The sequence below is a fragment of the Montipora capricornis genome, chromosome 13 (genome assembly GCF_036669925.1).
Source record: "Montipora capricornis isolate CH-2021 chromosome 13, ASM3666992v2, whole genome shotgun sequence".
Lineage (NCBI taxonomy): Eukaryota > Metazoa > Cnidaria > Anthozoa > Scleractinia > Acroporidae > Montipora > Montipora capricornis.
Window position 1 is genome coordinate 35,627,453 of NC_090895.1, and position 17,380 is coordinate 35,644,832.

General features: G+C 37.8%; 1 protein-coding gene across 1 annotated transcript; it reads left to right on the top strand.

The window, feature by feature from the left end:
* Positions 1 to 519: 519 nt before the first annotated feature.
* Positions 520 to 12,553, top strand: LOC138028925 (E3 ubiquitin-protein ligase CBL-B-B-like). Its single transcript, XM_068876570.1, is given in 6 exon segments — positions 520 to 1,779; positions 5,440 to 5,721; positions 8,367 to 8,504; positions 9,854 to 10,235; positions 10,622 to 11,087; positions 11,090 to 12,553. Coding segments are annotated over 6 exon segments (2,829 nt in total). The 5' UTR covers positions 520 to 1,168; the 3' UTR covers positions 12,040 to 12,553.
* The last annotated feature ends 4,827 nt before the right edge of the window (positions 12,554 to 17,380 follow it).

Genomic DNA, 17,380 nt, shown 5'->3' on the forward strand with positions numbered 1-17,380 from the left:
TCGATTACCCTTTACCCTGGAATTAATAATGATTTTTTTCAGTTACATTCCCTTCGAATGACCATGTATCATCGCAATGTTTGGTGAAAAGAGGGTTCTCCCTCTCAGACACCGAAACCTTTAAAATATTGAAAAACGACAAAAATGAAATGGGCGTTTGTAAGTTTATACACTTTCACACGCCCGAGTAAATATCGGCTGACAATCCCAAGGAAATGTTGGAGCTAGTGTTAATTGGATCTGGTTGTCTTTCTTGTTTTGTAATCTCTTTTTGCTGATAGAAACTTCTTGAAAGTTCCTCAGACTTGAATACTTCTGAGTTAAGTTCGTTTTAACATTTAATAGTTATTATAGTTTTGTCCTTATCGCTTTGACGCTGCTCGATAAACTTTACAAGCGCGATTGCTGAAAGGTAAGTCGATCATACTTGTCATTGTTTATATTTCTGTATTATGTGTCCCGACCCAGTTTGGAATTCACCTAAACAGCAATTCTTACACCAACGCAACCAACGGGGCTACCTGTGGCTTGTCCGAAAATACGTGAGCGCAACGAGTTTGTGCCATTTTCCTTGACCATTTTCCCACTAGCGACAAATTTATACATTGGGGTCGTAAAAGGTTGACGAAAAATCGTAATAGTTTAGCTATAATATTACTCTGCCAGTCGTCTCTGACACGTTCACGTGAACTTATCTTTATTGCGCCATTTGACATTCTGAACTGTTTTGGTGTGTTTAAGGCTCTTTACTGAACAATTTGCTGACAACAGTGTGTTTTTTTATTACTTTTTCATTTTTAAGCGTACTTTTGTATTCAAGGAGGGAAACATTTGGAATCATTAAAAGTCTACGTCACTGCGAAACTAAAAAGCGCACATATTCAAAAAGTGACTCCGGAAACTGTGGCCACCAGATCATATTGCACTATTAACTGTCTACGTTACTTAGTCGGTAACAACAAGCACCAAGGAGTGGACGCGAGAAGGGTTATCAGCGGACAGCTCCACTGTTTGCTTATAATTTTTGAGGAGGTTTTCAAGACCAGCTGTGTCTACCACCTGTTTGATAGAATTAATGGATGACCAACACAAGTTGAATAAATTATTATTTTACCGAAACTCGAAAGATTCGAGAAGGTAATCGCGAGTCACAGAACTATCGAATGTCATGATTGGTTGTTTGGTGACTTCACGTGACCACAGAGGTCGTCGAACACGGAAATTGCAGTCAAGCGAATGGATCAAAATGGCGGATGCAGCTCCACAAGGCAGCCGTAGTTCACGGTTTCTTTCTCGCTTGCACGAAGCTTTGGCCAATGCTGTGACACCGCGACTGCAGGTCGATAGGAAAACTATCGAGAAAACATGGAAGCTGATGGACAAAGTCGTGAAGCTTTGTCAGAATCATCGCTTGTCGCTAAAGAACAGTCCCCCGTACATTCTAGACATTCTGCCCGATACCTATCAACATTTGAAGTTAATTGTCTTGAAGTACGAGGATCGAATGCACATTTTGAACGATTGCGAGTATTTTAGAATATATATAGAGAACCTTATCAAGCAATCAAAGCTTGCCGTCAAGCTTTTTAAGGAAGGAAAAGACAAGATGTTCGTGGAAGATTCCACATACAGAAGAAGCTTAACAAAACTGAGTTTGGTATTCAGCCATATGCTGGCTGAAGTCAAGGCGATATTTCCTCAGGGAACTTACATCGGTGATGGGTTTAGGATCACAAAGTACGATGCTGCGGAATTCTGGAAGAAGTCATTTGGTGTCGGGTAAGATAGTGTAATTCCTGTATTGTTTTTTATAGTCAAACGAGTGGGCTTATAATATCTTGTGGACTTAATCTCCTCCACCTATGTCATAAAGGCTCGTTCAGCATTACCCAGTATTTGTCTGTTATGAGTATATTCTCCTGGCGGGTGGTCGAAAGTAAAGCGAGACTTTATTGAGTCGAAAAAACACTTTTTCGCGGTTTAGCAACCAACGCACTAACTTACTGCATGTGTCAATATATGCAAGCGGGGTCAGTAAAAACAATAATAATAGGTCACAATAGTATGAAGTTATTGAAAGGTATTTTGGCCAGTTCAATTTCCTCTTTTCTGTACCCTTCCTTGTTTTCATCCATATAATAAGCAATTTTCTGAAGCGAAAACATGCAAAAATGTAGCAAATATTTTCCTGTTTTCCGTTTGTGTATTGATCAGTTCCATAGAAGATTGAAAATAAACTATCATTTAGTACTTTTACCTGTTTTTTTTTCTTTAAAGTTTATTATTATTATTATAAGAGTAAAATATATTTAATGATGCTTTAGGGCAATGATTATTAAAACACCTTATGTCATCCAAAACGGCTAATTTATAGACCACATCTTGTGTTTGGTCTATTTAGCATGTTGATAGTATTATTAATTTTAATAACAATGTGATCCACTCAAAAACAAAAGTTGTCTCCTTTAACATTTCCATATCTTAAACTGAGACTTCTAGACTTCTACTCGCTGATTGGGGTGCTTTAGGTGTAAATGGATTAAAGGGACTTTTTTTTGTTAAGATCTGGATAGTTGCAGACATGTTACAATGTAAAATATTACAAAGAAAGTTTTAAATTGACATGATAAAGTTGCTGATTTAGTGTAGGTTTTTCACATGCTCTAAGGATTGTAAATGTAAAAGTCAAGTCAAGTCAATTTATTTAACGTCTGTAGTTCCTTCAGTTACGAAACTGGTATCAGTGGAAGCCGACGGTGCGCCTTTTACCCCCCTCCCTCTGTCAGTGCTCCGTTTCACGGATATTTAAAGCTATACGGTGTAGCTACATGGATCAGAGGAAAGTCGAAACAGACATTGAAGTCACAGAGGATCGAACTGGGGACCCCTTGCTCTGAAAGCCGCGCACTAGCCAACTGAGCTACGCCTGCAAATGTTGGTTTTTGAGGAGAGGGGAAAACCTGAGTACCCGGGGAAAAACCTCTCGGAGCAGAGTAGAGAACCAACAAACTCAACCCACATATGGTGTACAATCCGGGAATCGATCCTGGGCCAAATTGGTGGAAGGCGAGTGCTCTCGTCACTGTGCCAGCCCTGCTTCCCCAGTATCCCAGTTTCAGTATCCTAGATGATGCTTCCACTACCTTCCAGCTTAAGATAAAAGAAGCTATTCATATTCATTGGGATAAACCTACACTAAATCATTAACTTTATCATGTCAATTCAAAACTTTCTTTGTAATATTTTACATTGTCATGTTTCATTCTATTCTTATAGTTAATTAGCATTTTGTGCACACTATCTATTCAACTCTGTACTTTGTAATTGAAACTGAAGATGACAGAAGATTCTGTTGAAACCTGTTATTAAAAAAACGTTGTGTTTCTTAAAATTATCATGTTTCCATTTGTTCTTATAGTTAATTATCATTTTGTGCATACTTTTTATTCAACTCTGTACTTTGTAATTCAAACTGAAGATGATAGAAGATTCTGTTGAAACATGTTTTTAAAAAGCGTTGTGTTGTTTCTTGATAAAACTCAAAAGTCACCAGCTGTTTTACCAAAGTGTTTTGAGCCAATTATGGGCTCAAGGAAGAAGTTAATGCAAATAGTTTGAAAGTCACTTAAAAACTGATGGAAACATCACCATTTTAATCTCCCTACAATAAATTTAGTTTCGTCAACCTTTTTGATAAACTAAATTTCATGATGATAGAAGATGGAAATGAAAGCTGTATCTTATAACTACAGAGAGAAACAAATTTCTAAGCAAACATTAGGGGGTCGGCAGATGAGGCAAGTTGTTATGGACGCCTGTTTACAGTCGACAACTTGATGAAGTCACAACTGTTAATGTTAGGAAATGCATTTCCATAGATGAAGAGTTTAGTTGTTGATAAGCGGTACATTTTGCGGGAGCCTGGGAAAAAAGGGACAAAAAGTGAAGAGCCCCCGACTTTAAAAATAGTTTGCGTTGCTGTGAAATTGACTGAATTAATCGATGACTAGACTAGGGAAAGGAAGTTGTCGATAACAAAACAGCTGCGTTTGTTATTGACAATTAAATAGTTTTGTTTTTCACTATTGTAGTTGATAACTTGATTCATGCACACAATGTTTTGTCATCGATAAGTTTTTGTTATTGACAACTACAAAGTTATCAATAACAAATTGCCTCCTCTGTGGAGGCCCTCAGTTGTAGTTAATAATGCAACTGGCTTCTTTGCAACTGCTTAAGTCGTGTCATTAACTGCGATGATCACTTTCACTTAGAATTACATTTGCATAGTTGAAATAATTATGAAAATTTGATGTATTTCTATCATGCATTAATTGTTAAAGAAGTTGTAGAGATGCCTGAAAAATACTTCAAGCTTGAACAGGACTGGAATCCATAACAAAGTGATGGGGCTTCTGAACCACTGAGCTATCAAGTCATCTTGGAACTGTGGTGATCTTCCACTTGAAAAATAAATTTTCTTAATAAGACAGGAAGCCCTGTCAATGGTAATTCTAAAAGACAGATGTCATCAGAGTGTCGTGTTTAATGGTAAAAATCAGCTAGTTTAAAAATGGGGCAAGCAGTTTTTATGGATATTCAATATTAAAAATACTTTTGCTGTACATGTACATGTATTTTGTTTCAAAACTGCAGAAGCTTTGAATGGTGACAACATCCCAACATTTCTCTGCTTCATGTAGGTTAATGCGAGACTACTTTCCCTGGCTTAGAGAAAGAGTATTGCATGTGTTCTTTCCAAAGGAAGTTTCAATAGTCAGGTTATTTGTGCACAAAGGAAGGGTTGCCTAAAAAATATGACTTTTTCAGTTTTCATTACTTATTTTTTTTTTTTTGGCCTAACTTTTCAAATGCAGTGAAAGTTTCCTCAAACTACTGGTTTTTTTTTTTGAAACAGGAAAATGATGCAAGTGACAAGTCAAGTTTGCATATTTCAGAACTTTGCACCCTGTTACCCATCTGAGGCTTTAAATTATTTGCTGGGTTTTGCCGTACATGTAACCTTTGACACTATAATGAAAAATTGAAAGCTCTCCTCCTTCCTTTTCATTGACAGAAAAATGGCATTTATGGCTTAGCACTTAGTATTATTATTGATGGAAGGGAGAACGCCAAAATGTAATATTCATATTTCTTCCTGCAATTACCTGGTAATCTTGGACAATCAAGTTTAATATTTAAAACCATTTTTATCTCTCCCCTTTATCCCTTTCATCGCTGAAGCAGCCCCCATTAATGAGTAAAATCATCTGGCATCGACAGAATTTTTAATTAACATCTGTATGGTAAGTCTCACTCGCATGGCTGAAAGGGGTAAAGAATAATGGCATTAAAATTCAACTTCCTCGTGTTCTTAGTACAATGTACTCCCTTCTACATGTGGTGGCAGTGTTAAATGTCTTTTCTATTTATTTTTAGCAAAACGACAGTGTCATGGAAACACTTTCGACAGACACTTCAAACAGTACATCCAATTAGCTCAGGTCTGGAAGCAATGGCCCTGAAATCAACAATTGACTTGACATGTAATGATCACATTTCCATATTTGAGTATGACGTCTTCACAAGATTGTTTCAACCGTGGTCACATTTGCTTCAAAACTGGAATCTTCTCGCTGTGACCCACCCTGGTTACTGTGCTTTTATGACTTATGACGAGGTGAAGGCAAGGCTCAACAAGCATCTTGAGAAGCCAGGAAGGTAGGAGTTATTGTGATTGCAATTCCTGGCATCTTATGTTAGGTACTTTTAAGAGCAGCATGGACTAATGATTAGGGTACTGAATTTTAACACAGGTGCAAGTGTTTACTGTAACAGTATGTCTTCTGTGGCCTTGTTTTCCACTCTGCCATACTTATAAGCACATTTCTTACCTCATTTTGGTTTGGATCTAGCGTGAAATGGAGGCTAATGTGGGGAAATAATTTGGGTGTGAAAAGATCTCCCCCCCCACAGTAGCCTCCATTTCATGCTCGATCCAACCCAACCATAAGAATACAAAGGGGCCTCAGAAGCTTCCTTTGACCGGAAAGGATGTAATTAGATGCATGCCCAATTTTGACATCTGGACCCGGTTGTTCGAAAGCCGATTAGCTTAATCCAGGATTAGCGTAAACTTTTGTTTCAAGTTTTCAACTTTTTGGTGAAAGTTTTTTGCTTATTTTTGTTTTTCAAGATTGAATTCTTGTAATGTAAAGTTTTGCTAATTATCAGCGTTGAACAGCATTTTGGAGTAGAGAAATAAACTCCTTGGTTAATTTTTAATCTAGGATTAATGTTAATCGGCTTTTGAACAACCGCGCCCTGACAAATATTTCCCTTTAAATGTTTTCATTTTCAACCTATTTCTGGAAATGTGGTAAGTGTAAGAGTTTGCATTATTTCTTGGCTAAGGCAAGTGCAGCTGTTTCTCTTTAAGGACGGTGCCTACTACCGTATTTACCCGTGTATAAGTCGACCTTTAATGGCTTGAAAAGAAGCTCCAAAAATTGCCCTCGACTTATACACGGGTCAAAGATTTTGAGCCAAGTTCCAGCTAAGTAATTTATTCAAAATTAACATAATAATGATTGTTGTCTTGGGCATAATGAACGCGGTGGACAAAAGCCGACAAAAGACTTCGAAATGAATGACAAAAGACTTCAAAATGAATGTAAGCAATTCCAGTTGAAATGAAAAAGGATTTGTCTAAATCTAAATGTTGAAGATACTCACAAGCACAAATATGAAATAGACACTGGAAATTTTCGTTTTCCAAAGGCGGAAAGCTCTAAAAGGCATTTCTGTTTCTTCAAATGAACGCGATCGTTCAACGGCTTAGTAACCTGGCGCAATACCTCGTGTTTGCATGCAAGCTATTGTCACTCGTGTTGCATGAAAATGCTGGTTGGTAAGGATTGTTTTTTTTATTTTTTATACAAACCTGGCTGATTTAAATGCATTTGCAAACTTCGTATTGTTTGGTTTATGACTTTTGTTTTCTTTGTCATGTGAGAAATTATAAGTCAAGGACCAATTAAACCTTGCACATTTTCGCATCGTTCGCAAGTTATTTTCAAAGATTGACTCCCACTTCTGTGATGTTGTGCTTATCCTCTAAAGCCCTTTATCGTTGAACAACAAAACAGGTTAGTTTGAGGTTTTCATGTTCGATTTTCTGAGAACTTTTTCGAAATTCAAGGACAAAATGCCCGCATATACAACAACTGCTGAACCACCAAACTATTTATAAGTGCTTGAGGCCCTGATTTTTTGTGTATCCACATTTCCAGAAATCGAAGAAATTATACAAGATAAATGTCCCAGTAACATTTAACAAAGAAATTAAGAAATTGCTTTTTTTGCCATCAAAAATGGGGGGTCTACTTATACACGGGATCGACTTATACACGGGTAAATATGGTTATCTCTGTAAAATGCATGGTGACCCCTAATTTTCTTTTTGGATACCAAGATCAGTTGCTAAGTTCTGCTTTCTCCGCATAGTTAGATGAACTGTGTAAAAATATCCCTGTATTAAAAAACCACTAGCAATAGGAAATCCGAGTATCTTGAGATGTGCAGAACGTATGCGCAATAACAATAGTAGGCAACATCCTTAAGTGTACTTGAGGACCATAGTTTAGGGGACACTTTGTGACGTTAATGGTCTGTATTCCTGGGCCGTAGTGAGGAGCAAAGGGCTTTTTGTTGCACTTATCAAAATTATTGTGCATCAAATTATGTTTTATTTTATTTTATTTTATTTTTTATTTACACATTTTTGAAGCTGAAGTTTGTGCTTAGAGTTGCAATGCTGATCTAGAGGGCTCACTCCGATAAATACATTAGTAATCATATAATCATAGAGGCTAGGTAGACTAGACATAAACAGACAAGCAAACAAACTAACAAAGCCGACAGGAAGACGATAAAAATTATGGCTTGAACCCATTGACTCCCAGGGGTTCCCCACTGATGAGTAAAATCATCTGGCGTTACAAAGAGTAAAATACTAATTCAGGCCGGCTTGGGAGTCTAAGGGTTAATGGTCTCTCAGGGAAATCCACAGAAACTAGCAGGAGAATATCTACACCCTAATCTAAACAGATTGATAGTTCAGAGCACATGCATCTAGAAGTCCATTTCCAGACATGTGGAAGCTTCTGGTTTCAAGAAAAGAAAAGAAAGAAAAATTAATGACTCTCAATTCTATTTTGTCTCTTTATTGATGATTTCACTTTGGATTCAAATAATTTGAAATCTGATACAATGTGATATGATACCTTTTTATGCATAGTAAAACAGAGTGCAGCGTAAGTAAAATCTGAGATTGTAATCTGAAGGAATGTGTTATTTGTTAACAGTTATATCTTCAGACTGAGTTGCACAAGGCTTGGCCAATGGGCAATAGGATATGTTACTCCTGAACATTCTATTTTGCAAACCATTCCTCAGAACAAATCTCTTTGCCAAGCATTAATTGATGGAGCAAGAGAAGGCTAGTAAGTATCAGCCTTACTTGATTTTCATCAGGAAAAAATAGTAAAGAACATGATAATGTAAAATACTGTGAAATGGGAAGGCAAGAATTGTGTTCAAGTATTCCAGGTTTGTGACTTGAACTTGATTACTAAGTAATAAAATTCTGTGGTGTCTTGGTCTTTCTTTAGTTTTTTTCTTTCATTCTTGTCACTACTACAATTTGAGCAAAAGCAATAAAGTAAGAAAATGAACAGTCCTCAAGACAATACAGATGCAAAGTTCTTTGCAAGCTAATTTACCATAAAAAACCCGCAGATAAGCCGCACCCTTAATTTAGCAGCTCAAATTTTGGGAAAAAAAGGTTTTTGAAAGAAATCACAAGAAATCCAAAGTTGAGTCTTGAGAAGTCTTCTTCATCATCCACTGTTCATGGAACGTAAACTCACTATTAACATTAAAACAGAAAATAATTCAAAGTCTTATCCACAATTTTAACACTTTAACATTATGAACACTTTGACATATGAACAATCTTTTTCTGGTATTTGTTGACAGGAATTTCTTCATTCAACACAGTTTTTCCATAGATTTTTGCATTACAACAAGAACGTGAATGGAACAGTCGAAGCTCAGTAACCAGGCATTAGATTGGATGCAAAAGTTGAAAACTTGATACCGGAAGCAGCGTGATGTTTTAAGAGTTTACACAAAGCAATAAGCTGCATTAAACATTCCCCAGTATAACATGGTCTTTTTTATTTTGTTCGACGTCAGTAGTTGACACAAGACTATTTGTTCAACAAATTTGCTATCAAAGTGCTAAACGGCAAAGAAACAGTGGACCATTTGCCACGCAAATACTTCAGAATAGCGTGGTATTTTTCTTGCTTGTGGGGGATCGATTACTGTTGAAGTTACAGGCCATTGTCGATTCTGCAAACAGATTTGCGGGGGAATGGAAATTCTGTGCATTGTGACGTTTTCCTGTTGGAGAAAAGCGACCATACACTGTGGCTCAAAGGATCAGTTAACAAAGATGGTTTTTACGCTTTTAGGGGTGACAACTGTAAGCGCTGTAATATTAAAGGTTACTCTTACATGAACAACGGCCAAAAAACTTACAAAAGCAATGACCAGTACTCCCTTGTGGGTTTGTGTAATATTCATTTAAATATTTTTCCATTATAGTCATTTAACAGAAATTGGCATTGAAATTCCAACACCTTTTTCAAATGTTCCCACAGATAAACTACACCCCTGATTTCTAGCAACGATTTCGGGAAAAGGGTGTGGCTTATCTGTGGGTTTTACGGTACGTGCAATTTTTTTTGGAAAGCTATAGTAATCTCTGATTTCTGTTTCTTTCCAGTTACCTTTTTCCAGATGGCAAGCCAGAAAATCCTGATGTAAGTCAGCATCTGATTACACCATCTGATGAACACATTACAGTCACAGAGGAACAGTACGAGTTGTACTGTGAGATGGGTTCCACTTTTCAGTTGTGTAAGATCTGTGCTGAGAACAACAAAGACATTCGTCTGGAGCCATGTGGTCACTTAATGTGTCACCTCTGCTTGGAACAGTGGCAAGACTCAGGTGGTGATGGGTGTCCATTTTGTCGATCTGAGATCAAAGACATCCATTCAATTGTCGTCGATCCATTTGTACCACTCCGTGAACAGACATCACATACAGCTGCCTCAGAGGTCCAAGAAAATCATGTTGACCTTGATGAAGAAGAAATTATGGAGGTAACTAGTTAAGTACAGTGGCTCTCTTGGGGAAAGAGGAAATCACTTTTTTTGTACAAAAGTTGATCACACATATAATTATTATTAGTATAGATTTTTGCAGAAGTGTTGCTACAGTAATGAAGTCAATTAAGAGAGTTGCCATGGCAACTATCTGGCTACCATACCACCTCATCATGCATTGCTGTGGTACCTGATTGGAAAAGAAAAACATAGTCTGGCAGAAGCTAATTTCAAGTTGCCTGCTGAAATGCATAGGAACAAAGTGCTAATCTAGATGTTGTTGCTAAATGATTGAACTGGTCAAATGGGTGTATTTTGTTAGGGCCATATGGGCAAAGAAACCTCATTAATGATGTCTGACTTTGTGGATGATATTTTCATAGGATCCTGGCCAGTGGATGCCTTTCTCAGTTTTCACTTTGCCTCAACAAGTCAATGATGTGAACAGAAATACAGGAAATGGACCGCCTCCCTTGCCTCAAAGGCGAAACAATTTGCAAAATGTGCAGACACCAACTTCTCCCACTCTTGTTGTTACCCATGCATCACCATTTGGTTCCCCCAGAAGCTCTAACAGGTCTTCACCGCATAGTTCTCCATTTACCTCACCTCGAAACTCACCCAAAAATTCTCCAAGAACATCCCCATTGGTTTCTCCAAATGCCTCACCACGAACTTCCCCACAGGTTTCTCCAAGTGCCTCACCGCAAAATTCTCCAGTACAGGGACGGAGAGGTAGACCATTACCTCCACCTGCAGACTCTGATGACGAAAGCCCTCCTGCTATACCAGAAAGGAGGTACAAGAACACAACTGGAAACTTAAGTAAAAGGGATAAAAACAGAGATTCAAAAAAGAGAATAACAGCAGAAGAGATACAATTGGATATGCAGACATTGATGCTTCAAATGCGCACACAGTACAAGAGACACGTAACCAAGACCTGGGTTTACCTAAGACAAATTATGCACAGCTGGCCTTCCCACCTCAGGGTGATGATCTTGAGGCAAACAGTGAAGGTACCGCTGCAAATGGAAACATGTTTGCTGAAATTTGTCCGAGTGATGAAGGGACTCCATATGATTTTCCACTGCCTATTTTGTCAGCGAAAGAGAATTTGAAGAATAAAAAAAGGACAAAGGAGAATGGCTTACAGGACACGTCGGAAGGCCTGGAGCCAGTCTCAGATCCCTTTGCAGATGACCCGTTTAGATACTACGTGAAATCAAAAGGTGCCCACTTTGAAAATGATATTGTAAAAGAGGCTCCATTGGTTGTGGCATTGCCTCCTCCCATGCGCTCAAAAACCTTCAATTCAGGAGAATCACGCCAAGGCCATATTCAAAAACACAAACATGCATCCCCAACAAAGTCCTTTACCAAGGCAAGATCCAGTGATGATGTCCTTGATGTAAGAACTGCCAGTAACTCTAATGAATATGAAGAGAATAAAAGTTCCACTGCAACTGTGCTTCCTCACAGGGCTCAACGCCCAGTTCTACACTCTCGAAATAGCTGGGCAGGAGCAGAAGCAAAGAGCTTCCACAACCCAACGTACGGTGTGGAGCAATTTGATCCCAGTAAGTTAGAATCCCACAATGATGGTCATAGACCACCACCAAGATTCCCAGATGATGCTAATGCAGAGGCCATGCAGTTTTACGAAGAGGATTTTACTATTCTTCAGGCTCAAGGTTACACTCGGGAAGAGATTACAAGAGCTTTGATTGTGGCTGATAACAATTTTGCAATGGCTAGAAAGATTCTTCGTGAATTTTCTCAAGGGACAAGGAAGCTTTGACTGTCACTATTAGGTCACTTGGGAGGAATTACGTGGGAAAAAAGAATCATCACATCTACAGATCATTGACATTTTCAATTTTGGATTTACGTAGAAAAAGAGTAAATTCAGTTTAACGAGTGATGCGTTTTAGAGACATCATATTGTTGTGTCAACAAGAAGTAGCTTTGTTATGTATTAAAGTGGACTGAATGATATAATGCAGATTTCTTACGTTAAGTTGAATTCACGCAGTTGTCAGATTTCAGAATTTTAAGCAGTCTTGCAGACTCAGAACTTAATAGCCTATTTGATGGGCAGATAGAAGCAGTATTTTACATGTAAGCAAAATCCTTGTTCAGTTGGGTTTTAAAAGAGACACCGGGTCATAGCCATTTTGAAATGGTTATTTATAAATGAAGAATATTTTAAATTTGTTAGATTAGTTAATTAATAGAAAGGTAAAAATGTAAATAAGAGAGGTTTACTCACTTGGCCAAACTGGTATCTTAATTACAGAAATCAGGAATAGCTAGTTAATCTTGAAATGCAGTAGAGGCTTACTAAACATGTCAAGACTTGCTTTAATATTACTGATATTGTTTGTTGCAGGGAAAATCCATTCTTTTAAAATTCTATGCCAAGTCCAGTAAAACCGAAAATTGAAGGGTTGTGTCACAAAATCACAGCTTGCCCTTAATGCTTTGATTGGTTGTATTCAAGAAAATGACACAAAACAGGCTTAACACTTTGTTTCGATGTCTGCTTTCAAAGGCTCTCACTTCTTTACTGCCACCAGCAAAAGTTATTTGGGAAGTTATGTACTGACTTTACAGCATCTGAACATTTGGATATAAACCCCAATATTTGAAAGCCTCAAGCTATAATTGTGCACACAGGCTTTGTAAGATTATTATCAAAGGATCTCCATGTTCTGCTGGCAATATTAGGGAGTTTAAGAAACTATGGCGGCTACGGCAACGACAAAGCCAAAAAGCAGTAATAAATTTATTGGTTAAAAGAATCAAAATGCTCATGCTGCACGTGCGGCACGCATTTTTGAACATTTCTCTTTCGTACTCGTGAATACTACTATGTGAAATGACCAAATTTAAGGTTTTGACGACAACGTGGACAAACTACCGCGAATCTTTCAGTCTCACTCTTTACTTCAAATCCGTCTGTACCAATCCAGGTTAAGGACACTTCACTCACATTGAATAATATAAACAAGATGGAATAATCATTAAATACTTAAAACAGATCAAAGTTATTTGGAGTGACGTTTTTGTCTCCGTAGCCGTTGTGGTTTCTAAACTCCCTGTTATTATTTAGCTCTGGGCTATGATTCAAAGACAATTTTTATGCTATGAAGTTAAACTACAAGTGCTGTGTGGCCTTAAATTCCTCAGGATTATTGGAAAAACTGGTTCTCTTGTACATTTTCTTCTGTATTCTAGGTCATGGGACAACATTCAAAAATTGAGAATTTGGAATGCACTTTAAATAAGTGAATAAGAAAATTTCAATTATCCCATTGAAGCATTGTTACCTGATCTTTTTTGGCAAAACAAAATGTACAAGCAAAAATTAATAAGCTCTCTGGACATTGGTAAATAAATCTGGCAAATAATTCATACTTTTTTCTGCCATTATATCCTCGGGTGTTTAGTGGTGTGGTTAGTTCCAGGAAGTTACTGTATTTTGCCTTGTGGCAGATTTTACTGTTTCTAACCAGGGGTGCGTCCATAAATTGCAGCCAGAGGGGGCCAAAGAAATTGTTGTGAGAGCACAACCCCCTTCTTTCCCCCACATGCCCTCTATCTGAAAATTTACATTAATCAAGATGTACTTGAAAAAGATAAGCTCTGAAGCAATAATTATCTTGAGTAAAACTGCCTAATGCACACTGTACCACTTGGCAAGGGGACAAGTCATTTAAGTTGTTTTTTATTGGCCATACAAACAGCACACTCCACAGTAGGATCAGCGTCACTTGGCACAAGGGATTTTAGCTAAAACTGAATGACGAGTAGAACAGCCCTGAAGCTCACATGCATAAAACCTCTGACAACTCGTGGAGCTTCATAACATCTCAAGTGGTTACCATCCTCTCCATGGGTGGCTGTGCACAACAAATTACGTGAAGCGTACCTAATGATTCTTATCAAAGGAAACTGTAATAAAGCCTTTTTGGTTGTCCATTTATCCACAGTTGACTACTTTCAATAGCCCCTTTTGCAGTTCTGTGCTCAGTTACCAGGCCTTTGAATAAAAGTGAGGCTGAAATTGACCTTGTTGGGATACAACTCCAGCCTTGCTTTTATTCAAAAGCCTGGTATCTGAGCACTGAACTGTAAAATGGTCTGTCACATTTTAGCAAATTTAAAGAACTGTTGTGACAATAAATTTTCACTCTCTTGATTTCTTATGGAAAATAAATTCTACATACATTATTGTCTGGTTGACATTACCTCCTCAGTGACAATGTTGGATGCATGGTTAAACAAGAGAATAATTATGTCCCCACACCTGGGTAGTGCTTTCAAAGCAAGAGAGTGAATAGATTTTCCAATGCTGTGATAAACTGTAGTGCCTTTTAAAGGGGAATATTGAGGGGATTGCTAGAACTTAGTGCAATGATGTTGAAATGCTTATCGCATGAATTGACTCGCCTTTGGAAGACATTAATTTTAGTCTTAAAAAAAGGCATGCCGCTGACCTCTGGATGTTACACAAAAAAGATGAGTAAGTGATGTCAGAAATGTAACAAAAAAAGGGGGGTCACCGACTTTGTTTTGGAGAACTTGCCTGGAAGAACACCCTAAATCTGAAAAATCCAGCTTCTTTAGCGAATAAGCCCACAGTGTCTTTAAGCCCAAAAATATTGCAATTACATCTTTGAAGTGAAATGTCCTCTACCAAACTTTGTTTAAGTGGACCCATCAAGTGAATTAAGTTAACTGTCGAGGTTCCTTAAAGAACAAGTTCGCATTTAGCGACCATAGTTTCATGCACCTTGCAGCCGCAAGATGGCAGGATTCCATGTCCCGAGGACAGAAATCTTGAATTTTTTTTTTTACTTCCCACATTGACTTTTTGTTCATTTTTGGACAATGTGGAGATAATTGTAAATAAAATGTTTCTGAAAAGAAAAGTAGGGTTCACCGAACATCCAAGATCGTTAAATCCAAGCAAAGCTGTGGCAATGGCCATCTGCCCTATCATTGTTCCTTTTATACTTGGCATGCATGCTCGATGCATGACGTGGGCATGTGAATTTGCATGCGCTTGTAACGATGCGCAGTAGCAATGGGCGGCGAACGTCCTTAATAGCTATGTAGATACAATAAAGTTAACTAGTGTTCTTGAAATACAGTTTTTTTCCAATACAAATGTCATCTAAAAAGGGGATGCTCCTGCTGCTATGTATAGGGCCTTAAATCACACAGCAGCCATGTTGAGTCCCGACAGATTGAGAACTTTTGTTTTTTGCGCACCAAAACTTATTCCTAAACATTTTAACTCGATGGTTGGGGTACGAAATCTAAATTTATTTTCTGTGCAAATAAATGTTAAGATTAATCAAGCTGAGGCTTTAAATCTACTGAGTCTTGGATGAGATGATAAAATGCAGCAATGAGCATCAACAACCCAAGAGTAAAGCTATCAACCAATGTGCACAGATCCCTGTAATACCAGGGGAAAGCTTATGCAATGGTTGTCACAAGAAGGAATGTTTCAGTCCAATTACCAGTAACAACCAAATAAAGATACAACATTAAAGGTTTTGAGATGGTTTTTTAAACACTGTTTATTGACACTATTTATCTCCAGGGATGAAATTTCAGTTTCAAGGGAGTTCTAATTAACTCTTAAGCTTCTTTTTGGGTCTTAGATTGTTGCTATGTCCACTTTTCTTGCGACAATTCACCAGCACGAGGGTGAAGAGGGCATAGCACCTACAAAAATAAGATGTTCATTTGTAATAAAAATTATGAACTCCGACACTTGTATGTTCTCTATAAAACAAACTGCTCTGAATGTAAAACAAGAAAAATATACACGTTTGCTAAAAGTTTAGATTACATATTCCTGCAGATCCTTTTGTCACAGTTGTACTTCTGAGCCAATATGCGCAAACTGGGTTCAATTACTCCACCACGCACCTAAGTACAAGGTGAAGAGTGGACTCTATTGACAGACAAAAAGTATTATAAATTATTAAATGGGGTTTACAGGAAAAGAAACAAGGGGTTCAAAAAATATTATCACTGATAGGTGTTTTTTGGTGGAAATGATCATTCACCACACCCCAATAAACACCACCCTCAAAAATTCATTTGTTTTTGTCTGTTTGCTCAGAGTAAGTTATAGCCAATCAGAAACACCTGGAAAGCACTATTCTCTGTATTCTCAGGGCTTGAATATAACAAAAAAAATCCAGTCGCAATTTTGCAAAAAAACACAAAGATTTAGTCGCAATTTGAAAATGGCGAATGACATTGAAGGAATGGAGTTGTGCATGTAACGTCGCAGCAAAATTACGCTACAATTACGCTATCTTCAGATTGAAAGAAGACTCGAGGTGAGAAACAAAATAATTTTGTCATTTATTGTAGTAAAAAGAGCAGCAAAGTGGCAACTGCTAACCCTTGTTTTGAAAGAGCGAAGATGAAAACAAGTTGCAAATTTGCCACTTCTCCAGATATTTTAGTTGCAAAGGGAGAAAATTCAGTCGCAAAATGCGACTGTATTGGTCGCAATTCTAAGCCTGTATGGTATATACTAAATGGCATTAAAAGCAAAGTTTTTGCTTGTAAGCAAAAAGGGGGATGTCCTTTAGAAAATAAATAAATACCATGACCAAAACATCCTTTCTGGATGGATTGTTGTAATCAGAAAGTGTTCGACCATCCTCCAGCTGCTTGCCAGCAAAGATCAGACGTTGTTGGTCAGGGGGGATTCCTGAAGAATAAGCAGCAACAGACGTCATTACAAAAAAACACAAAAGTTGCTCATGAGCCACTGAGCTCTCCTGCAGCCAGAACTTAATCTAGCTTCTATGGTATGATTGACTAAGAGTATTACTTCTTCAGCCTTACAATGATGGAATCCCTCCATTGCAATATTATGCTCAGCATATATATAGATGTGGTCAATACCCATTTATACACCTGGCACCAGTGTTGTTCAATAGGTGGATGATGCTATCCACCAGGCAGGCCCCAGTTGTTCACTGTTTCGCTATGACGTATCCACTGGATAGTGATTTATTCAGCGGATAGCGCTATCCATCGTTTGAACAACTTAGGCCTGGGTTTAAGAGTGATTACCGGGGGACTTGAACCAGTGACCCAAA